At 41.1% G+C, this 24144-nt stretch overlaps 1 protein-coding gene across 1 annotated transcript in view; it reads left to right on the forward strand.

Moving 5' to 3' along the window:
- Positions 1 to 387: 387 nt before the first annotated feature.
- rom1b (retinal outer segment membrane protein 1b) overlaps positions 388 to 24144 on the forward strand; it is a 164699-nt gene continuing 140942 nt past the window's right edge. Inside the window, exons 1-5 of the mRNA XM_061900184.1 lie at positions 388 to 1080; positions 13865 to 14107; positions 18187 to 18374; positions 20545 to 20791; positions 22919 to 23146. Of these exons, the coding sequence (XP_061756168.1) occupies positions 931 to 1080; positions 13865 to 14107; positions 18187 to 18374; positions 20545 to 20791; positions 22919 to 23146 (1056 nt within the window). The 5' untranslated portion in view covers positions 388 to 930. The remainder of the gene's footprint in view (positions 1081 to 13864; positions 14108 to 18186; positions 18375 to 20544; positions 20792 to 22918; positions 23147 to 24144) is intronic.

The raw sequence follows: 24144 nt of genomic DNA on the forward strand, positions 1-24144 counted from the left end.
AAGTTAATTATTATTTGCATGAAAAAATAAAGTTTATGAGTTTTAACATCAAATATCTTGTCTTTGTAGCGCATTCAATTGAATATGGGTTGAAAAGGATTTGCGGATCATTGTTTATATTTACATCTAAGACAGTTTCCCAACTCATATGGAAACGGGGTTTGTATTTGACAGCCCTAATGTTCCTCACACCTGTGCCGGGGTACATCACTCATGTTCCTCAGCACCTGCAGTGCACAACATGGCTGCCAGGTGAGTAACACCTGTCATAACAGGGCCCCCCCCCCCTCACAGAACAAGTTTGCTGACCAGACACTGGCCTGCTTTCCCATTGGCCCGAGGCTCCTAATAGGATCCTGTCTGGGGGAGGAGAGGGGGGGGGATTAGGGTTCCAAACTCTGCACTTGGTCCATCTCTGTGTCCTCCAGCCATGGCTACAGATCTTTAAGGGCCCGCTCCAAAAACCAGCAAGCTCACACCAAGAGAAGGACATCTTTTCTACCCAGAGGGGAGGGGGTCCACCACAGTCTGACCAAATACTCAGGAGGGGGTCCACCACAGTGGGACCAAATACTTGGAAAAACTAGACCAGGAATCATATTTCTCACTTTTTTAAAAACCATCTGGAATTCAACATCCAAGTGCAATTTGTACTTCTGGACTATGGTTTGAGACTGACCTGTCCTCTGGCATCCAAGGGTCTACCTGCTGATCCCCTCCACCTGGAACACTTCAGCCTGCTAAGACCTCAACAAGACCTGCTTGGATTACCACAAGACCTCCGTGTGGTTTCTCTCTTCATGCATTCACCAAACACTGGGGAGAAGAGTTCACACTCTCTTTACCTTTAAAGTCCTGCTCCTCTTCTCTCTGGTGGTGGGAGCTGAGCCAAGGAGCCCAGGAGCCCAGGAACCCAGGAGCCCAGGAGCCATGGTCCTGCTGAAGATGAAGTTCACCCAGCAGAGGAGGGTGCGTCTGGCCCAGGGCTTGTGGCTCTTGTCCTGGATGGCCGTGCTGAGCGGCTCCTTCATCTTCACTCTGGGGGTCTACCTGAAGATAGAGCTGCTACGTAGGGCCGAGGTATGCCTTTACTCGCGCAGGGGGTCCAAAGTCCGGCACCAGAACCGTCTTCCGCCCGCAGCTCGCTTTTATCGGGCCGCGGAAAATTCTAAAAATAAGTAACTACTGTTTTTTTTATATTATTAGTTAAGTAAAATATGGCATTTTTCATGTACACTTAGCTTCAAAATACACCCCAACTGCACTGTAAAAAAAAATTCTGTAAAAAAACGGTCATCTACTGGCTGCCAAACGAAAACCATAAAATTTAAGTAAAACATTGTAATTTTGTTCAAGCTTGCCGCTGGTGAGGACGGTCGCAATTCTCTCCGTTCCCTCCTTCCCTGCTTGCTCTCTGCGTCCTGTCTTTGTCGGAACTTTTTTAAAGCCTCTTTCTTTGCGCTATCCTCTAATCCAAATATCAATATGATTAAAGCTGCAAGCAGCATTGGTCGGGTCCGCCTTTGGCTGCTGCCCCCGCGACCCAAAGTCGGATAAGCGTTAGAAGATGGATGGATAGTAGCTACTATTATTATAAGGTATTGTGTGTAGAATTTGCAAGTTTGAAGCCGAAACGACAAACGCACTCGGAGGAGTTTACGTTTGAAAAAGGTGACGGGTTTTTACAAAACTTTTATTTTGAAGGGGTAATTGCCAACTTCCTGTTGATTTTTTCTGCAGGATGTCATTTATTAACATGTAGGTGTAAGTGAGACCTACATAGAAGTTGTTGTTTCATGACTTTCCGGCATTCCTACTGGAAGTTACAAGCAATTTTGTTTGTGTTTTCTTCCTAGGAGCAGTTTTTGCTGTGTTTTATTAAAAAATTGCGCTAGAGCGCATTTTTTGATTTTGGGGTTTGTTTTTTTCATTAGATCGCAATTTTTGCCAGTCCTGATGAGTGTGCCAAGGCTGGTGAGTTTTGAAGCATTTTAAGGGGGTCAAATTACAGCTCAAAGAGGCAAAAATAGCATTTTTTGCGAAGATTTTGCTTTGAATGGGTTTTTGCAAAATTGTTGTTGATTTTTGCCCTAGAAGGTACAATTTTGAAATCCAGGTCTAAGTCAGCCCTTTATAGAGGTTTTTGTTTCATGTCTCTACGACATTCCTAACGGAAGTTACAAGCAGTCTGTTTTTTTTTCCTAGGGGGCGCTAGCGCGCAATTTTGTATTTTGGGGTTTGGTTGCTTAATAAGTTGGTCTGCTGCTCCATACCGATGTGTGTGTCAAATTTGGTGAGTTTTGAAGCATGTTAAGGGGGTCAAATTAGGGTGCGAAGGTGCGGAATAATAATAATAATAATAATAATAATAATAATAATAATAATAAAACACAGCAGTTTCAATAGGGTCCTTGGCCCATTGCAAGGACTCCTGTGGAGTCCTTTGCAATGGGCCTGGCGGACCCTAAATATGATCAGTTGGACTCTTGACGCAATTGACACAGTCTTTTTGACAAGAAAAAGAGGTTCGGGGGACCCTGGCTGCCCTGATGGAACCATCGCTGGAATACATGGAGGATCATGTGCCTCTCAGCCCTTTCCATCGAGGACGTTGAAGACATCCACCTATTTGGAGCTGTGATTGCGGGGCACATGCTGATTGGGCTGGGCATTGCTCTGGTGTATCGACAAATTCGGAAGATGATGGCAGCCACCGAAGGGGCCCCAATGGCTGTTCAACGCAATGGAAGGATTGGGTCGGGCTGTGGGAACACAGACTGGAGCGATTTCCGAGTTGAATCGCAAAATGGATCTCATTTTGGAAAAGTTTGCAGAGAAGGAATAAATAATTGGAATTGAAGAAATCCAGCATGGACAAACCGAGGACATAAGTCACTATCTTTGTCTTCTCGACGAAAAAAAACTTCTTAATCTACGATTTGGACTCCCTTGAATGGCCTTGACACAGGAACGGGGTGTTCTGAAGAAAATCTCCCGAGGACTCCTCAAAGATAGACGCTTTTGACCTTCCTTTTGTCAACAACACCTGCAGTCGAACTTTTATCGGCCTCAGTCATATAAAAACATTCATCATCTCTCCCAAGTTAATTGGGCATATATGCACACATGACCCCCACCCTTGAAATCAACGCCTTCACCACTGCTTAATTCCTCTGGGGCTGTGGATGGCTGAGCAGCGTTATTCAACGGCAGCGAGTCTCCTCAAATCCACCCCCTCCCTCTGTTGCAAGTTGGTGTGATATACGTACCATGTCTAAATCTGTGCCATGCAATGTGAGTTTTTTTCCTTGGACTCAGTCTGGACCCCTCCTGAGGGTCTAGCCTCAGACTGATATTTTTTTTTACTCCCCCCCTCTCTTCCAATTTCACCCTTTTCTCACCTTTTTAAGGAGCGCCGTAAGTGGCTGATCCGTTGGCGGTCCCGTCTTGTCCCCCCCTGTAACGTATGTCTGCTCTTAGCGGGACTTGTACCAAAAAATCAACCTTGTTGTACTTGTGCAATGACAATAAAGAGCTATTCTATTTTGTAAACCAAATAATGATCAAAAACATTGTATTTACAGAAATTTTCATGAAACGTTTTGCGGAAAAACATCGTAATTTGACGGATTTCTACTAAATTATTAAGATCGACCACCTTTAACAGAGTGACGATGCAAACAGTTCTGCAGAAAAATACTTTTATTCTCCAGTTTTTCCAAATTATTGCAATCAACCAACTTTAATGAAGTGACAATGCTGGCAGATCCACAGAAAAATACCATTATTTTACAGATTTTTTCTGAATTGTTAAGATCCTTTTTAATCAATCAATCAATCAATGTTTATTTATATAGCCCCAAATCACAAATGTCTCAAAGGACTGCACAAATCATTACGACTACAACATCCTCGGAAGAACCCACAAAAGGGCAAGGAAAACTCACACCCAGTGGGCAGGGAGAATTCACATCCAGTGGGACGCCAGTGACAATGCTGACTATGAGAAATCTTGGAGAGGACCTCAGATGTGGGCAACCCCCCCCCTCTAGTCGACCGAAAGCAATGGATGTCGAGCGGGTCTAACATGATACTGTGGAAGTTCAATCCATAGTGGCTCCAACACAGCCGCGAGAGTTCAGTTCAAGCGGATCCAAGACAGCAGCGAAAGTCCCGTCCACAGGAGACCATCTCAAGCGGAGGCGGATCAGCAGCGTAGAGATGTCCCCAATCGACTCTGGACAGCCAGTACTTCATCCTTGGTCATCGGACCGGACCCCCTCCACAAGGGAGGGGGGGACACAGGAGAAAGAAAAGAAGCGGCAGATCAACTGGTCTAAAAAGGAGGTCTATTTAAAGGCTAGAGTATACAGATGAGTTTTAAGGTGAGACTTAAATGCTTCTACTGAGGTAGCATCTCGAACTGTTACCGGGAGGGCATTCCAGAGTACTGGAGCCCGAACGGAAAACGCTCTATAGCCCGCAGACTTTTTTTGGGCTCTAGGAATCACTAATAAGCCGGAGTCTTTTGAACGCAGATTTCTTGCCGGGACATATGGTACAATACAATCGGCAAGATAGGCTGGAGCTAGACCGTGTAGTATTTTATACGTAATTAGTAAAACCTTAAAGTCACATCTTAAGTGCACAGGAAGCCAGTGCAGGTGAGCCAGTACAGGCGTAATATGATCAAACTTTCTTGTTCTTGTCAAAGGTCTAGCAGCCGCATTTTGTACCAACTGTAATCTATTAATGCTAGACATGGGGGGACCCGAAAATAATACGTTACAGTAATTGAGACGAGACGTGACAAACGCATGGATAATGATCTCGGCGTCTTTAGTGGACAAAATGGAGCGAATTTTAGCGATATTACGGAGATGAAAGAAGGCCGTTTTAGTAACGCTTTTAATGTGTGACTCAAAGGAGAGCGTCGGGTCAAAGATAATACCCAGATTTTTTACCGAGTCACCTTGTTTTATTATTTGGTTGTCAAATGTTAAAGTTGTATTATTAAATAGAGGTCGGTGTCTAGCAGGACCGATAATCAGCATTTCCGTTTTTTTGGCGTTAAGTTGCAAAAAGTTGGCGGACATCCATTGTTTAATTTCATTAAGACACGCTTCCAGCTGACTACAATCCGGCGTGTTGGTCAGCTTTAGAGGCATGTAGAGTTGGGTGTCATCAGCATAGCAGTGAAAGCTAATACCGTATTTGCTTTTTTAAGATTAACATGACCTTGAAAGTAATTTAAGAAAACAGAAAATGCTACCTAAAATAAATTTGTTATATTTCTGTAAAAAAAATAAAAATGTACATAGTTTGTCATTACTGCCATATTACTTAAAATAATAGGCGGATTGTTTATTTACAAATTGTCACACCGCGGTGAGGGATGTCTTGTTTTGGGTTTTTTGTCTTATGGTTTTAATTTGAAAGGTAACTCTCCTCTCGTTTCAGGTCACTTGCCCTTCCTTTTGTGTCATCAGTCTGACGTCATCCCTGTTCTCTGATTATTTCCAGCTGTTCCCTATTACCTTCATGTGTTTATAAGCTCACTCCTTCCTTTGTTCTGTGCCAGATTTTCTCGTTTATTCGTGCTCTCTAGCGTCCATGTCTTTGTCCATGCCTTGCCTTGTCTTGTGCCTATGTCCCTTGATCCTGAACCCCTTTATGAATATTTTGAGTTTTCCTTTTTTCCTCCTCAGCAGAGTGATTTTGATTATTTAGTTATTCAGCCGCAGTGGTAAGTTTCAGTTGAAAGTTTTTCATTCATTTCTCAACTTTTTGAGTGACTATTTTTGTTAAATACTTTATTAGATTAGTTAGTGTAGAAATTTTCATAGATGTTGTTTTGGTCCTCCTGTTGGAGCGCTTTTTGTTAAATACTGTTTATAGTTCGTCTTTACTTTTGTGTTTTCCTCCGTTCGGAGTGATTTTCGGTTGTTCCTTCTTTTTCTGGAACCTTTTCGCCGAGTAGTTTATTTTTGTGATTATAGATGTTTTTTCATGACTCGGGAGGTAAAAGGAAATTGTCAAAATAAAAGCCTGTCTAAAGTCCCAAATCTGCATCTGAGTCCAAATCCTTTTATCAAAGTGTGACACAAATAATGTATTTAATTCTACAGTTTTATAACTTATTTAAAAAAAATTGAAAAATTACAGTATAAATTTGGACTAAATTAACCATAAAAATAGGATTTTTTTTTTTACAGTGTGGGCTTTAGATAAAACTGTAACCCAGGTTTGAGGAAAAATAAATGATGTTGATTCAAGTAAAAGCTGAAGGAAATGACAATTGAACAATAAATTAGCATTTTTCTCCAAATATTGGGGTTTCCCTTTAAGGTGGTGGAAATTATACAAGCCAATACTACTTGTGATTAATTGCGATTAATCCGAATTTAAAAGTGTGGTGAATCTGAAATGAATCGTCTGACATACTACATTACAGACACCAGGGGTCACCAACACGGTGCCCGCGGGTAGCAGGTGGCCTGTTCTAAAAATAGCTCAAATAGCAGCACTTACCAGTGAGCTGCCTCTATTTTTTAAATTGTATTTATTTACTAGCAAGCTGGTCTCGCTTTGCTCGACATTTTTGATTCTAAGAGAGACAAAACTCAAATAGAATTTGAAAATACAAGAAACTATTTTAAAGACTTGGTCTTCACTTGTTTGAATAAATTAATGTACTTTTTACTTTACATCTTATAACTTTCAGAAAGACAATTTTAGAGGAAAAATAGAACTTTAAAAATGATTTTAGGATTTTTAAACACATATACCTTTCTACCTTTTCAATTCCTTTCTCTTCTTTCCTGACAATTTAAATTAATGTTGAAGTAAATTAATTATTTCTATTGTAAAGAATAATAAATACATTTTAATTCAATTCTTCATTTGAGCTTCTGTTTTTTTCGACGAAGAATATTTGTGAAATATTTGTTCAAACTTATTATGATTAAAATTATTTAAAAAAAATATTTTGGCAAATCTAGAAAATCCGTAGAAACAAATTTAAGTCGTATTGCAAAGTCTTTTGAATTTCTTTAAAACATTTTGTTCTGGAAAATCTAGAAGAAATAACTGATTTGTCTTTGTTAGAAATATAGCTTGGTCCAATTTGTTATATATTCTAACAAAGTGCAGATTGGATTTTAACCTATTTAAAACATGTCATCAAAAGTCTAAAATTAATCTTACTCAGGAAAAATTATTAATGATGTTCCGTAAATTCTTTTTTTTAATTTTTTCAAAAACATTCTTATTAGCTAGTTTATCTCTTAATTTTTTTCGGCTGAAAAAAAGAGTTGAAATTGAAGAAGAACTTTGTTTCAAAATAAAATTTTCATTTTTTCCAGTTTTTTCCTATTTTAAACCATTAAATAAAGTGGTTTTTTTCATCATTTATTCTCTACAAAAAACCTTCCGTAGAAGGAAAAAAATGTATGGTGGAATGACAGACACAAAAACCCATTTTAAAAAAGAAAAAAGTATCTGTTTCTATATATATTTAATGTGAGAAATCATTAAGATGATCAGTGTTTCCACAAAGATAAATATCATTAATTATTAATAATAACATAGAGTTAAAGTTAATTGAGCAAATTGGCTATTTCTGGCAATTTATTTAAGTGTGTATCAAACTGGTAGCCCTTCGCATTAATCAGTACCCAAGAAGTAGCTCTTGCTTTCAAAAAGGTTGGTGACCCCTGGACTAAGCTACTTTGCTTTGTCGCAAATAATGGTGAACTTTGGTTTTATTTTTTTAATACATTTTTTATCTTTATTAAATTTTAAAAAATCTGTTTGATTCATTTTGTATTATTATTGTATAAATGTATATTGTTTATTGAATTGTATTTCCTCAATAGTAAAAATACATAAATAAATATATATTTTGGGGCATTTTTATTAACGCTTGAACAGCACACAAATCTTCCGTTAGGGTGCAGCAGTGATCAGACAACTCAAAGAGATGCCTGTTTTTAAATGTTAAAATTTGTGTGAATAAACTTATGTGGACAACTTTCCCTGTCGTCGCTCGGGTTCCACTGACCACTCAGGAAGGACATGATTTGGGAGGTTTGACTCACGTTTATTTTTCAATAATAACAAGCTGTCTTCCGGTCTGGTCGCTTTTCAGCTCCTTCTCCGCCTTCTCCGTCTCCGTCTCTCGTGTCTTGCGTTCTGTCGCTCTTGCTCTTCCTGCACTGCTGCCAGCTTTCCAACTCCTTCTGCCCCGATCGCTCCTCCTTCTCCCCTTTTATACAGTGTGAGGAGATATGTTGATTGTTTCCTGGTGTGCGAGCCACGCACCTGATCTCGCTCGTAATGTAGCTCCCGGCACTTCCCGCCTCTCTGCTCAGCCGCATTCTCCGCCTCCTTGCCGCCATCTTGGGAGGGGCTCCAGCGTGCCCTGCCCCGCTGCTCGTTCGCCGGCAACGCCTCTCTACAACTTAGTATGGAAATGGTTACAAGTCAACTTGAATATTTACAGGTAATTAATGTGATGGATATCACGGATGAGAACCTCCGCAGTAAGGAGTCAGTCGGGAGGTGACAGAGAACTTTGTGGATGACAGAAGATAAGTGAAGGTTGTCACCTGGCTGGAGTGATTGACTGCTTTAGCAGAGGACAACTTATTGATCAGCATGGCTGTGCAGGAAAGTGTTATTGATTTTCACTGTTGACTGATGCACAATGAAGGCTGCATGCTAACAACTCGCTGATACTTCTGTTTGGCAGTCTGTTCCTCAGTAGATCCTGCTCAGTAGTCCTCAGTAGATCCTGCTCAGTAGTCCTCAGTAAATCCTGCTCAGTAGTACTCAGTAGATCCCGCTCTGTAATCTTCAGTAGATCCTGCTCATTAGTAATCAGTAGATCCTGCTCAGTAGTCCTCAGTAGATCCTGCTCAGTAGCTGTCAGTAGATCCTGCTCAGTAGTCCTCAGTAGATCCTGCTCAGTACATCCTGCTCAGTAGTCCTCAGTAGATCCTGCTCAGTAATCCTCAGTAAATCCTGCTCAGTAGCACTCAGTACATCCTGCTCAGTAATCCTCAGTAGATCTTGCTCAGTAGTCCTCAGTAGATCCTGCTCATTAGTCCTCAGTAGATCATCCTCAGTAGTCCTCAGTAGATCCTGCTCAGTAGTCCTCAGTAGATCCAGCTCAGTAGTCCTCAGTAGACCCTGGTCATTAGTATTTAGTAGATTCTGCTCAGTAGTCCTCAGTAGATCCTGCTCTGTATTCCTCAGCAGATCCTGCTCAGTAGTCCTCAGTAGATCCTGCTCAGTAGTCTTCAGTAGATCCTGCTCAGTAGTCCACAGTAGATCCAGTGTTTATGTTGTGATGCGGTGAAAATATTCTTCCAAAATGTGTTTGTCATTGTTATGTAGTGTGGTCTCACTATATGGCACATGTTTATGACAGTGTTGTTTAGTGTGGTCTCACTATATGGCACATGTTTATGACAGTGTTGTTTAGTGTGGTCTCACTATATGGTACGTGCTTATGACAGTGTTGTTTAGTGTGGTCTCACTATATGGCACATGTTTATGACAGTGTTGTTTAGTGTGGTCTCACTATATGGTACATGCTTATGACAGTGTTGTTTAGTGTGGTCTCACTATATGGCACATGCTTGTGACAGTGTTTAGTGTGGTCTCACTATATGGCACATGTTTATGACAGTGTTGTTTAGTGTGGTCTCACTATATGGCACATGTTTATGGCAGTGTTGTTTAGTGTGGTCTCACTATATGGCACATGTTTATGACAGTGTTGTTTAGTGTGGTCTCGCTATATGGCACATGTTTATGACAGTGTTGTTTAGTGTGGTGTCACTATTTGGCACATGTTTATGACAGTGTTGTTTAGTGTGGTCTCACTATATGGCACATGTTTATGACAGTGTTGTTTAGTGTGGTCTCACTATATGGCACATTTTTATGACAATGTTGTTTAGTGTGGTCTCACTATATGGCACATGTTTATGACAGTGTTGTTTAGTGTGGTCTCACTATATGGCACATGTTTATGACAGTGTTGTTTAGTGTGGTCTCACTTTTTGGCACATGTTTATGACAGTGTTGTTTAGTGTGGTCTCACTATATGGCACATGTTTATGACAGTGTTTAGTGTGGTCTCACTATATGGCACATGTTTATGACAGAGTTTAGTGTGGTTTCACTATATGGCACATGTTTATGACAGTGTTGTTTAGTGTGGTCTCACTATATGGCACATGTTTATGACAGTGTTGTTTAGTGTGGTCTCACTATATGGCACATGTTTATGACAGTGTTGTTTAATGTGGTCTCACTATATGGCACATGTTTATGACAGTGTTGTTTAGTGTGGTCTCACTATATGGCACATGTTTATGACAGTGTTATTTAGTGTGATCTCACTATATGGCACATGTTTATGGCAGTGTTGTTTAGTGTGGTCTCACTATATGGCACATGTTTATGACAGTGTTGTTTAGTGTGGTGTCACTATTTGGCACATGTTTATGACAGTGTTGTTTAATGTGGTCTCACTATATGGCACATGTTTATGACAGTGTTGTTTAGTGTGGTCTCACTATATGGCACATGCTTGTGACAGTGTTTAGTGTGGTCTCACTATATGCACATGTTTATGACAGCGTTGTTTAATGGGGTCTCACTATATGGCAGATGTTTATGACAGTGTTGTTTAGTGTGGTCTCACTATATGGCACATGTTTATGACAGTGTTGTTTAGTGTGGTTTCACTATATGGCACATGTTTATGACAGTGTTGTTTAGTGTGGTCTCACTATATGGCACATGTTTATGACAGTGTTGTTTAGTGTGGTCTCACTATATGGCACATTTTTATGACAATGTTGTTTAGTGTGGTCTCACTATATGGCACATGTTTATGACAGTGTTGTTCAGTGTGGTCTCACTATATGGCACATGTTTATGACAGTGTTGTTTAGTGTGGTCTCACTTTTAGGCACATGTTTATGACAGAGTTTAGTGTGGTTTCACTATATTGCACATTTTTATTAAAATGTTATTTAGTGTGGTCTCACAATATGGCACTTACTTATGACAGTGTTGTTTAGTGTGGTCTCACTATATGGCACATGTTTATGACAGAGTTTAGTGTGGTTTCACTATATTGCACATGTTTATGACAGTGTTGTTTAGTGTGGTCTCACTTTTTGGCACATATTAATGACAGTGTTGTTTAGTGTGGTCTCACTATATGGCACATGTTTATGACAGCGTTTAGTGTGGTCTCACTATATGGCACATGTTTATGACAGTGTTGTTTAGTGTGGTCTCACTATATGGCATATGTTTATGACAGTGTTGTTTAGTATGGTCTCACTATATGGCACAGGCTTATGACAGTGTTGTTTAGTGTGGTCTCACTATATGACACATGTTTATGACAGTGTTTAGCGTGGTCTCACTATATGGCACATGTTTATGACAGTGTTGTTTAGTGTGGTTTCACTATATGGCACATGTTTATGACAGTGTTTAGTGTGGTCTCACTGTATGGCACATGTTTATGACAGTGTTGTTTAGTGTGGTTTCACTATGTGGCACATGTTTATGACAGAGTTTAGTGTGGTTTCACTATATTGCACATGTTTATGACAGTGTTGTTTAGTGTGGTCTCACTATATGGCACATGTTTATGACAGTGTTGTTTAGTATGGTCTCACTATATGGCACATGTTTATGACAGTGTTATTTAGTGTGGTCTCACTATATGGCACATGTTTATGACAGTGTTGTTTAGAGTGGTCTCACTATATGGCACATGTTTATGACAGTGTTGTTTAGTGTGGTCTCACTATATGGCACATGCTTATGACAGTGTTGTTTAGTGTGGTCTCACTATATGGCACATGTTTATGACAGTGTCTAGCGTGGTCTCACTATATGACACATGCTTATGACAGTGTTGTTTAGTGTGGTCTCACTATATGGCACATGTTTATGACAATGTTGATTAGTGGGGTTTCACTATATGGCACATGTTTATGACAGTGTTGTTTAGTGTGGTCTCACTATACGGCACATGTTTATGGCAGTGTTGTTTAGTGTGGTCTCACTATATGGCACATGTTTATGACAGTGTTGTTTAGTGTGGTCTCGCTATATGGGATATGTTTATGACAGTGTTGTTTAGTGTGGTTTCACTATATGGCACATTTTTATGACAGTGTTGTTTAGTGTGGTCTCACTATATGGCACATATTTATGACAGTGTTGTTTAGTGTGGTCTCACTATATGGCACATGTTTATGACAGTGTTGTTTAGTATGGTCTCACTATATGGCACATGCTTGTGACAGTGTTTAGTGTGGTCTCACTATATGGCACATGTTTATGACAGCGTTGTTTAATGTGGTCTCACTATATGGCACATGTTTATGACAGTGTTGTTTAGTGTGGTCTCACTATATGGCACATGTTTATGACAGTGTTGTTTAGCGTGGTCTCACTATATGGCACATGTTTATGACAGTGTTTAGTGTGGTCTCACTATATGGCACATGTTTATGACAGTGTTGTTTAGTGTGGTCTCACTTTTTGGCACATATTAATGACAGTGTTGTTTAGTGTCGTCTCACTATATGGCACATGTTTATGACAGTGTTTAGTGTGGTCTCACTATATGGCACATGTTTATGACAGTGTTGTTTAGTGTGGTCTCACTATATGGCACATGTTTATGACAGTGTTGTTTAGCGTGGTCTCACTATATGGCACATGTTTATGACAGTGTTGTTTAGTGTGGTTTCACTATATGACACATGTTAATGACAGTGTTTAGCGTGGTCTCACTATATGGCACATGTTTATGACAGTGTTTAGCGTGGTCTCACTATATGGCACATGTTTATGACAGTGTTTAGTGTGGTCTCACTATATGGCACATGTTTATGACAGAGTTTAGTGTGGTTTCACTATATTGCACATTTTTATTAAAATGTTATTTAGTGTGGTCTCACTATATGGCACATGTTTATGACAGTGTTGTTTAGTGTGGTCTCACTATATGGCACATGTTTATGACAGAGTTTAGTGTGGTCTTACTATATTGCACATGTTTATGACAGTGTTCTTTAGTGTGGTCTCACTATTTGGCATATGTTTATGACAGTGTTGTTTAGTGTGGTCTCACTTTTTGGCACATATTAATGACAGTGTTGTTTAGTGTGGTCTCACTATATAATAAATAAATAAATGGGTTGTACTTGTATAGCGCTTTTCTACCTTCAAGGTACTCAAAGCGCTTTGACACACACACATTCACACACTGATGGAGGGAGCTGCCATGCAAGGCGCCAACCAGCACCCATCAGGAGCAAGGGTGAAGTGTCTTGCTCAGGACACAACGGACGTGACGAGGTTGGTACTAGGTGGGAATTGAACCAGGGATGCTCGGGTTGCGCACGGCCACTCTCCCCACTGCGCCACGCCGTCCCTATGACACATGTTTATGACAGTGTTGTTTAGTGTGGTCTCACTATATGGCACATGTTTATGACAGTGTTGTTTAGTTTGGTCTCACTATATGGCACATGTTAATGCCAGTGTTTAGTGTGGTCTCACTATATGGCATATGTTTATGACAGTGTTGTTTAGTGTGGTCTCACTATATGGCACATGTTAATGCCAGTGTTTAGTGTGGTCTCACTATATGGCACATGTTTATGACAGTGTTGTTTAGTGTGGTCTCACTATATGGCACATGTTTATGACAGTGTTGTTTAGTGTGGTCTCACTATATGGCACATGTTTATGACAGTGTAAGTAAACAAATGTTCATTTCCTGTTATTTTTCACGTTCTCCTCCCTTGCCAAGGTGATGGACAACACCGAGATCCACGTGGTGCCCAACATGCTCCTGCTGGTGGGTCTGGCCGCCATCGCCACCAACGGGGTGGCGGGCCGAGTGTGCCAGGACTCTTTGGACCCGGGTCGCTTCCCCCGCTGGAAGGTGGTCCTGCTGGGCTGGTATGCGGCGGCCGCCCTCCTCTGCTGTCTACTGCTGGCCGTGGTGGTCCTCAGCTACGCCCTGCAGGGCCGCCTGGAGGACTCTCTCAAGGTGACGCAAAATCTACTTTTGCACAATAAAGTCTGAGGTCAGTTCTTCCAACAGGACAGTCATCCGTCGTTGTTAATTGGTTACGGACGAGGACATTTCTAAATTATAAATCAAACGTTTTTATAGCGAGAGCATTAGAGGCCTACTGAAATGAGATTTTCTTATTTAATCGAGGATAGCAGGTCCATTTTATGTGTCATACGTGATATTTTGCGATATTTTTGCTGAAAGGATTTAGTAGAGAACATCGACGATAAAGTTCGCAACTTTTGGTCGCTAATAAAAAAGCCTTGACTGTACCGGAAGTAGCAGACGATGTGCGCGTGACGTCACGGGTTGTGGACCTCCTCACATCTGAACATTGTCTACAATCATGGCCACCAGCAGTGGGAGCGATTCGGACTGAGAAAGCGACGATTTTCCCATTAATTTGAGCGAGGATGAAAGATTCATGGATGAGGAAAGTGAGAGTGAAGGACTACAAAAAACAACAACAAACAGAAAAAAAAATAGACGGCAGAGCGATTCAGATGTTATTAGACAGGCTTCTTTTCTTTTTCTCCTATGTCCCCCCCTCCCTTGTGGATGGTGTCCGGTCCGATGACCATGGATGAAGTACTGGCTGTCCAGAGTCGGGACCCAGGAAGGACCGCTTGTCGGGACCCAGGATGGACCGTTCGCCTGTGTATCGGTTGGGGACACCTCTACGCTGCTGATCCGCCTCCGCTTGGGATGGTTTCCTGTGGACTGGACTCTCGCTGCTGTCTTGGATCCGCTTTGAACTGAACTCTCGCGGCTATGTTGGAGCCACTATGGATTGAACTTTCACAGTATCATGTTAGACCCGCTCGACATCCATTGCTTTCGGTCCCCTAGAGGGGGGGTTGCCCACTTCTGAGGTCCTCTCCAAGGTTTCTCATAGTCATCATTGTCACTGGCGTCCCACTGGATGTGAATTCTCCTTGCCCACTGGGTGTGAGTTTTCCTTGCCCTTATGTGGGCTCTTCCGAGGATGTCGTAGTCGTAGTGGTTTGTACAGTCCTTTGAGACATTTGTGATTTAGGGCTATATAAATAGACATTGATTGATTGATTTACTAGGATAATTCTGGAAAATCCCTTATCTGCTTATGAAAGTCAGAGGGGTATGGCCACGGGTGTGGTGACCGCCAGTGTCTCGGAGGGAAGCCACGTTTCTGGACGAGGCGAAAAATAGCCGACGCTTCCTCCACGGTTGAAGCATCCGACAGTCGCGGAGGCCGGTGGGAGGTGGCAAGAGAGTCCGCAGCTGCCTCTTTGACAGGTGCAGGGGGGAACGATGCAAGCTTTCCGCTCATGTCTACGGTAAGAGCTGACTTATAACCACCATTTTATTACCGAAACCTGCCGGTTCGATTGACCGCTCTGTTCCATAGTAAAGCTTCACCGTCATCTTTCGGGAATGTAAACAAGGAAACACCGGCTATGTTTGTGTTGCTAAAGGCGGCCGCAATACACCGCTTCCCACCTACATCTTTCTTCTTTGACGTCTCCATTATTAATTGAACAAATTGCAAAAGATTCAGCAACACAGATGTCCAGAATACTGTGGAATTATGCGATGAAGAGAGACAACTTATAGCTGTGAACGGTGCCGGACCAAAATGTCTTCTACAATGCGTGACGTCATCATACCGCGACGTTTTAGCATGATACTTCCGCGCGTAATTTAAAATAGCAATTTAGTAAACTAAAGAAGTCGTATTGGCATGTTTTGCAATGTTAATATTTCATCATTGATATATAAACTATCAGAATGCGTGGTCGGTAGTAGTGGGTTTCAGTAGGCCTTTAAAAAAGTTCACAACCTTCTAAATACATTTTGCAACATAATGAGAGCTCTTTTACACTCTTCAGCCAATAAAATGTTTCTGGCTGAAGTTGAGCCAATCAGTGGCCACGATACTGAACAGTGCTCTCATTGGTGTGGTCTCAGCTAGCCAATAACACTGCACTGTTGACATTTCTAGTCCACTTAGACCAGGGGTCACCAACCTTTTTGAAACCAAGAGCTACTTCTTGGGTACTGATTAATGCGAAGGGCTACCAGTTTGATACACACTTAAATAAATTGCCAGAAATAGCCAATTTGCTCAATTCACCTTTAATAAATAAAGCAAACATTTTTTTTCCTTTTACGGAAGGTTTTTTGTAGAGAATAAATGATGAAAAAAACACTTAATTGAACGGTTTAAAAGAGGAGAAAACAGGAAAAAAAAGAAAATTACATTTTCAAACATAGTTTATCTTCAATTTCGACTCTTTAAAATTCAAAATTCAACCGAAAAAAATGAAGAGAAAAACTAGCTAATTCAAATCTTCTTGAAAAAATAATTTATGGAACATCATCAGTAATTTTTCCTGCTTAAGATTAATTTTAGAATTTTGATGACATGTTTTAAATAGGTTAAAATCCAATCTGCACTTTGTTAGAATATATAACAAATTGGACCAAGCTGTATTTCTAACAAAGACAAATCATTATTTCTTCTAGATTTTCCAGATTTTTTTTTTTTTAAAGAAATTCAAAAGACTTTAAAATAGGATTCTAAAGATTTTCCAGAATATTTTTTGGGAATTTTGATCATAATAAGTTTGAAGAAATATTTCACCAATATTCTTCGTCGAAAAAACAGAAGCTAAAATGAAGAATTAAATTAAAATTATTTAAATTATTCTTTACAATAAAAAAAATACATTTACTTGAACATTGATTTAAATTGTCAGGAAAGAAGAGGAAGGAATTAAAAAGGTATATGTGTTTAAAAATCCAAAAATCATTTTTAAGGTTGTATTTTTTCTCTAAAATTGTCTTTCTGAAAGTTATAAGAAGCAAAGTAAAAAAAAATTAATGAATGTATTTAAACAAGTGAAGACCAAGTCTTTAAAATAGTTTCTTGTATTTTCAAATTCTATTTGAGTTTTGTCTCTTAGAATTAAAAATGTCGAGCAAAGCGAGACCAGCTTGCTAGTAAATAAATACAATTAAAAAAAATAGAGGCAGCTCAATGGTAAGTGCTGCTATTTGAGCTAATTTTAGAACAGGCCAGTGGGCGACTCCTTTGGTCCTTACGGACGACCTGGTGCCAGCGGGCACCGCGTTGGTGACCCCTGTCATAGATGTTATTGTCACATATTGGTGGCGGTATAGCTCGGTTGGTAGAGCGGCCATGCCAGCAACTTGAGGGTTGCAGGTTCGATCCCCGCTTCTGCCTTCCAAGTCAATGTTGTTGTGTCCTTGGGCAAGACACTTGACCCACCTTCTCCCAGTGCCACCCACACTGGTGTAATTGTAACTTAGATATTGGGTTTCACAATGTAAAGCGCTTTGAGTCACTTGAGGAAAAAGCGCTGTATAATGGTCAATGGGTTGTACTTGTGTAGCGCTTTTCTACCTTCAATGTACTCAAAGCGCTTTGACATAAATATAATTCACCTCACTTCATATGCATGCACAGTAGATGGCAGTATTGTCCTGTTTAAGAGTGTCACAACATTGCTGTTTACGGCAGATGAACTGCTTTACGGTAGACGAAAACGTGACTGCTGTTGTTGTGTGTTGTTGCCTCGCTGGGAGGACGTTAATGAAACTGCCTAACAACAAACCCACATAAGTAACCAAGAACTCGCCCTCGGTCATTCTACAGTTATAACGTCATTGGACAGGCACTCTGTTTATATTGTGGGAAAGCGGATGTGAAAACAGGCTGTCGACACGTCACTCGGGGCTGCATGGAGCTGGAGGGGGCGTGGCCTCCAGCTCCGCCTGAATTTCGGGAGATTTTTGGGAGGAAATTTGTCTCGGGAGGTTTTCGGGAGAGGCGCTGAATTCCGGGAGGGTTGGCAAGTATGGATTTGATACACTGGATCAAGTGATTAAGATACTTGGTTCTCATCATTTGGATGGGTGGCCATATACTTTTGGCAATATAGTGTTTGAGAATTCCCATTCATGGCTACCAGCAGGTATGACATAGGAAACCTTAGGCAGCATCAAAAAGATGGAAATGAAAAGTCTCACCGCGGCTTCTCTGGTTTCAGGTTGGCTTGAGGAACGGCATCCGCTTCTACAAGGACACCGACGTTCCAGGGCGCTGCTTCCAGAAGGAGACCATCGATCGTCTGCAGATGGAGTTCCGTTGCTGCGGAAACACCAACTTCAGGGATTGGTTCGAGGTGCAGTGGGTCAGCAACAGATACCTGGACTACACCTCCAAGGACATCAAGGAGTGAGTGGCTCAGTCCGACCCGGACTTAGTCCAGGGGTCACCAACCTTTTTGAAACCAAGATCTGCTTCTTGGGTACTGATTAATGCGAAGGGCTACCAGTTTGATACACACTTAAATAAAGGGCCAGAAATAGACAATTTGCTCAATTTACCTTTAATAAATAAAGCAAACATTTTTTTCCCTTTTACGAAAGGTTTTTTGAAGAGAATAAATGATGAAAAAAAAACACGTAATTGAACGGTTTAAAAGAGGAGAAGACACGGAAAAAATGAAAATTTAATTTTGAAACATAGTTTATCTTTAATTTCGACTCTTTAAAATACAAAATTCAATTGAAAAAAAATGAAGAGAAAAACTAGCTAATTCAAATCTTCTTGAAAAAATGTTAAAAAATAATTTATGGAACATCATAAATGTGTATTTCTATCTGTCATTCCGTCGTACATTTTTTTTCCTTTTAAGGAAGGTTTTTTGTAGAGAATAAATGATTAAAAAAAACTCTTAATTGAACGGTTTAAAAGAGGAGAAAACACACAAAAAAATAAAATTTAATTTTGAAACATAGTTTATCTTCAATTTCGACTCTTTAAAATTCAAAATTCAACCGAAAAAAACGAAGAGAAAAACCAGCTAATTCGAATCTTTTTGAAAAAATTAAAAAAATAAAATATGGAACATTATTAGTAATTTTTCCTGATTAAGATTAATTTTAGAATTTGGAAGACATGTTTTAAATAGGTTAAAATCCAATCTGGATTTGTTTGAATATATAACAAATTGGACCAAGCTATTTTTCTAACAAAGACAAATCATTATTTCTTCTAGATTTTCCAGAAAAAACTTTTTAAAAGAAATTCAAAATACTTTGAAATAAGATTTAAATTTGATTCTACAGATTTTCTAGATTTGCCAGAATAATTTTTTTGAATTTTAATCATAACAAGTGTGACGAAATATTTCACAAATATTCTTCGTCGAAAAAACAGGAGCTAAAATGAAGAATTAAAATAAAATGTTTTTATTATTCTTTACAAAAAAAAAATAAAAAATTACTTGAACACTGATTTAAATTGTCGGGAAAGCAAAGGAAGGAATTTAAAATGTAAAAAGGTATATGTGTTTAAAAATCCTACAATCTGTTACGTCCGTTCGGCATCGTGGAGCCGGGTTCGATTCCCTCGAGGATGCGTCGAAATAGAACACAGCAACAGCCGTTAAAATCCCTCACCTGCTTAATTTGAATTGAAACAAGCAAATGTTGTTAAATTAGGTTAACTATGACAACCGCTAACGTTCTCTCAACTATCCAATAGCGTTCATCCTGATGTCAAGACTATTTATTTGAATAACAAAAGGTGCTAGAAAACAAAAATACTGGAGCTAAGAAAAGGCAAACAAAAGACGCTAGCATGAGAGCTAGGATAAACAAACAGTAAACTATACTGGCACATAGGCACACAAGGGGGAAAACAAAACATTTAGCATGAGAGCTAAGAATGAATAAAATTGCGCAGCGTGAGAGCTCGTGAGAATAATACAGGAATTGCATGTGAGCAAAAGTGCAAAGCAGACGTACCGTTGTGTGAAAACAAACTACAGTCCCAGGCAGAAGAATAAAGGCAAGGTGATTAACAGAGAACAGGTGTGCAGGAACCGGGAATAACAGCTGAAACTAATAAGTAACCATGGTGATGGACTAAACGGGAAATAAACGGATCAAACGGAGATTGAGAACAAAGATGGTAAAACAAACAATAATATGTGAAGATCCGAGTCACGGATCGCAACAAAATAATTTTTAAGGTTGTATTTTTTCTCTAAAATTGTCTTTCTAAAAGTTAAAAAAATAAATGAATTCATTTAAACAAGTGAAGACCAAGTCTTTAAAATATTTTTGGGGATTTTCAAACTCTATTTGAGTTTTGTCTCTCTTAGAATTAAAAATTTCGAGCAAAGCGAGACCAGCTTGCTAGTAATTAAATAAAATTTAAAAAATAGAGGCAGCTCACTGGTAAGTGCTGCTATTTGAGCTATTTTTAGAACAGGCCAGCGGGCGACTCATCTGGTCCTTGCGGGCCCGGACTTAGTCAAAGATGACATGAGTGAAAGTATATTTTCTCTCCATTCCGATTCAACTATTGGGTGATGAAACATCCGCTGCTTCCTCAGTCGCATCCGCAGCAACATAGACGGCCGCTTCCTGCTGGATGGCGTCCCCTTCAGCTGCTGCAACCCGGTGTCCCCTCGGCCCTGCCTGCAGTCCCAGCTGACGGACAACGCCGCCCACTACAACTACGACTTCCAGAGCGAGGAGCTCAACCTGTACAGCCGCGGCTGCAGGGAGGCCCTGATCGACTACTACATGGAGCTGATGAACTCCACTGGCCCCGGTGTGCTGTCTGTCATCTTGATACAGGTGGATCACACGCCTGCCACTCCCGCTAACACACCTATAGTCCTGTTTAAAAGTCTACATCCACTTGTAAAGGATATCATGTCATGGCTCTCTTAAATTTCCAGTTTAGAGTGATTGTAGCACATACAAATAATCATTATCTTTGGAATTTGATGCCAGCAACACGTGACAAAGAAGTTGGGAAAGGTGGCAATAAATATCAATCAATCAATCAATCAATGTTTATGTATATAGCCCCAAATCACAAATGTCTCAAAGGACTGCACAAATCATTACGACTACAACATCCTCGGAAGAACCCACAAAAGGGCAAGGAAAACTCACACCCAGTGGGCAGGGAGAATTCACATCCAGTGGGACGCCAGTGACAATGCGGACTATGAGAAACCTTGGAGAGGACCTCAGATGTGGGCAACCCCCCCCCTCTAGGGGACCGAAAGCAATGGATGTCGAGCGGGTCTAACATGGTACTGTGAAAGTTCAATCCATAGTGGCTCCAACACTGCCGCGAGAGTTCAGTTCAAGCGGATCCAAGACAGCAGCGAGAGTCCCGTCCACAGGAGACCATCTCAAGCGGAGGCGGATCAGCAGCGTAGAGATGTCCCCAACCGATACAGGCGAGCGGTCCATCCTGGGTCCCGACGAATGGTCCATCCTGGGTCTCGACTCTGGACAGCCAGTACTTCATCCATGGTCATCAGACCGGACCCCCTCCACAAGGGAGGGGGGGACACAGGAGAAAGAAAAGAAGCGGCAGATCAACTGGTCTAAAAAGGAGGTCTATTTGAAGGCTAGAGTATACAGATGAGTTTTAAGGTGAGACTTAAATACTGATAAAGTTGAGGAATGCTCATCAAACACTTATATGGAACATCCCACAGGTGTGCGGGCTAATTGGGAACAGGTGGGTGCCATGATTGGGTATAAAAGGAGCTTCCATGAAATGCTAAGTAATTCACAAACAAGGATGGAGTGAGGGTCACCACTTTGTAAGCAAATTGTCGAACAGTTTTAGAACATTTCTCAACGAGCTATTGCAAGGAATTTTACCATCTACGGTCCGTAAAATCATCAAAAGGTTCAGAGAATCTGGAAAAAATCACTGCACGTAAGCGACGATATTACGGACCTTTGATCCCTCAGGCGGTACTGCATCAAAAACCGACATCAGTGTGTAAAGGATATCACCACATGGGCTCAAGAACACTTCATGAAACCACTGTCAGTCACAACAGTCGGTCGCTACATCTGTAAGCGCAAGTTAAAACTCTACTATGCAATTCGATAGCCATTTATCAACAACACCCAGGAACGCCGCCGGCTTCGCTGGGTCCGAGCTCATCTAAGATGGACTGATGCAAAGTGGAAAAGTGTTCTGTGACGAGTCTACATTTCAAATTATATTTGGAAACTGTGGAGGTGGTGTCTTTCGGAACAAAGAGGAAAATAACCATCTGGATTGTTATAGGCGCAAAGTTCAAAAGCCAGCATCTGTGATGGTATGGGGGTGTATTTAGTGCCCAGGGCTTGGGTAACTTACACATCTGTGAAGGCACCATTAATGCTGAATGGTCCATACAGGTTTTGGAGCAACATGTGTTGTCATCCAAGCAACGTTATCATAGACGCCCCTGCTTATTTCATTAAGACAATGCCAAGTCACGTGTTACAACAGCGTGGCTTTGTAGTAAAAGAGTGCAGGTACTTTCCTGGCCCGCCTATAGTCCAGACCTGTCTCCCATGGAAAATGTGTGGCGCATTATGAAGCGTAAAATACGACAGCGGAGACCCCGGACTGTTGAACGACTGAAGCTCTACATAAAACAAGAATGGGAAAGAATTCCACTTTCAAAGCTTCAACAATTAATTCCCAAACGTTTATTGAGTGTTGTTAAAAGAAAAGGTGATGTAACACAGTGGTGAACATGCCCTTTCCCAACTACTTTGGCACGTGTTGCAGCCATGAAATTCCAAGTTCATTATTATTTGCCAAAAAAAATAAACCGTGGTCCAAGTTAACTCTGGGGGTCCAGTATAGTGTCATGTTTTGTCCCCAGGAGAAGACTCCAGCTGGTATGTTGCCTCCATGTTGGACTCCATGCTGACTGATTGTCCTCATGTTGGCAGCTGTCCATCCTCTTCAGCCTGCGCTACCTGCAGACCGCGGTGGAAGACGCCATGGCTCAGGAGGACCCGGAGGGTGACAGCCAGGGTTTCCTTCTGGAGAAGGGCGTGAAGGAGACCTTGGAGGAGGCCCAAGTCAAACTCCTGCTCTTGATGAGGTTTGGCCAGGTGGACCCCGGGGCAGCCGAGGGTTCCGCAGACAAGGACGCCGCCCCGCCTCCTTCCAGCTAGGTGACTGTGGAATGTGAGGAAGATGCTGAAAGTTGGTGTTTATAGCGGGGTCCATGTTTAAGGGCTCCCCTTGGTTTTGCCACCACACAATTATTTAAACCGGGATTGCAGGTCCATTCTACGTGTCATACTTGATCATTTCGCCATATTTTTGCTGAAAAGATTTAGTAGAGAACATCGACGATGAAGTTCCCAACTTTTGGTCGCTAATAAAAAAGCCTTGCCTGCACCGGAAGTAGCAGACGATGTGCGCGTGACGTCACGAGTTGTGGAGCTCCTCACATCTGAACATTGTTTACAATCATGGCCGCCAGCAGTAAGAGCAATTCGGACCGAGAAAGCGACAATTTCCCCATTAATTCGAGCGAGGATGAAAGATTTGTGAATTACAATATTGATAGTGAAGGACTAGAAAAAAAAAAAAAAGCGACGGCTCCAGGCGGCGGCAGTGTGAGCGTTTCAGATGTAATTAGTGAGATTGTAAAGATTGTAAAGACATACATCGAGGTCGGATGGCTGCGGTGAACACGCAGTGTCTCAGAGAGAAGCCGAGGAGCCGAGCTCACGACTGCCTTTTTTGACAGCTGCTGCAGGACGACGAATAATCCAATGATGTCTCCGGTAAGATATATATATATATATATATATATATCACAATGTTCCCATCCAAAAACATGCTGGTTGACGTAGAGAAAACATGTTCGCTTGACCGCTCTGTGTTAAAGCTTCACAACAAACAAAGGAACACCGGCTGTGTCTCGGTGCTAAAGACAACTGCAATCCACCGCTTTCCACCAGCAGCATTCTTCTTTGACGTCTCCATTATTAAATGAACAAATTGCAAAAGATTTAGCAACACAGATGTCCAAATTACTGTGTAATTATGCGATTAAAGCGGATGGCTTTTAGCCGCTAGTGATGCAGCGCTAATGTTTCCTGACAGTCTGTGACGTCACCAAACGCATCATCATTCCGCGACGTTTTCAACAAGAAACTTG

Source organism: Nerophis ophidion, linkage group LG05 (assembly GCF_033978795.1).
Source record: "Nerophis ophidion isolate RoL-2023_Sa linkage group LG05, RoL_Noph_v1.0, whole genome shotgun sequence".
NCBI lineage: Eukaryota > Metazoa > Chordata > Actinopteri > Syngnathiformes > Syngnathidae > Nerophis > Nerophis ophidion.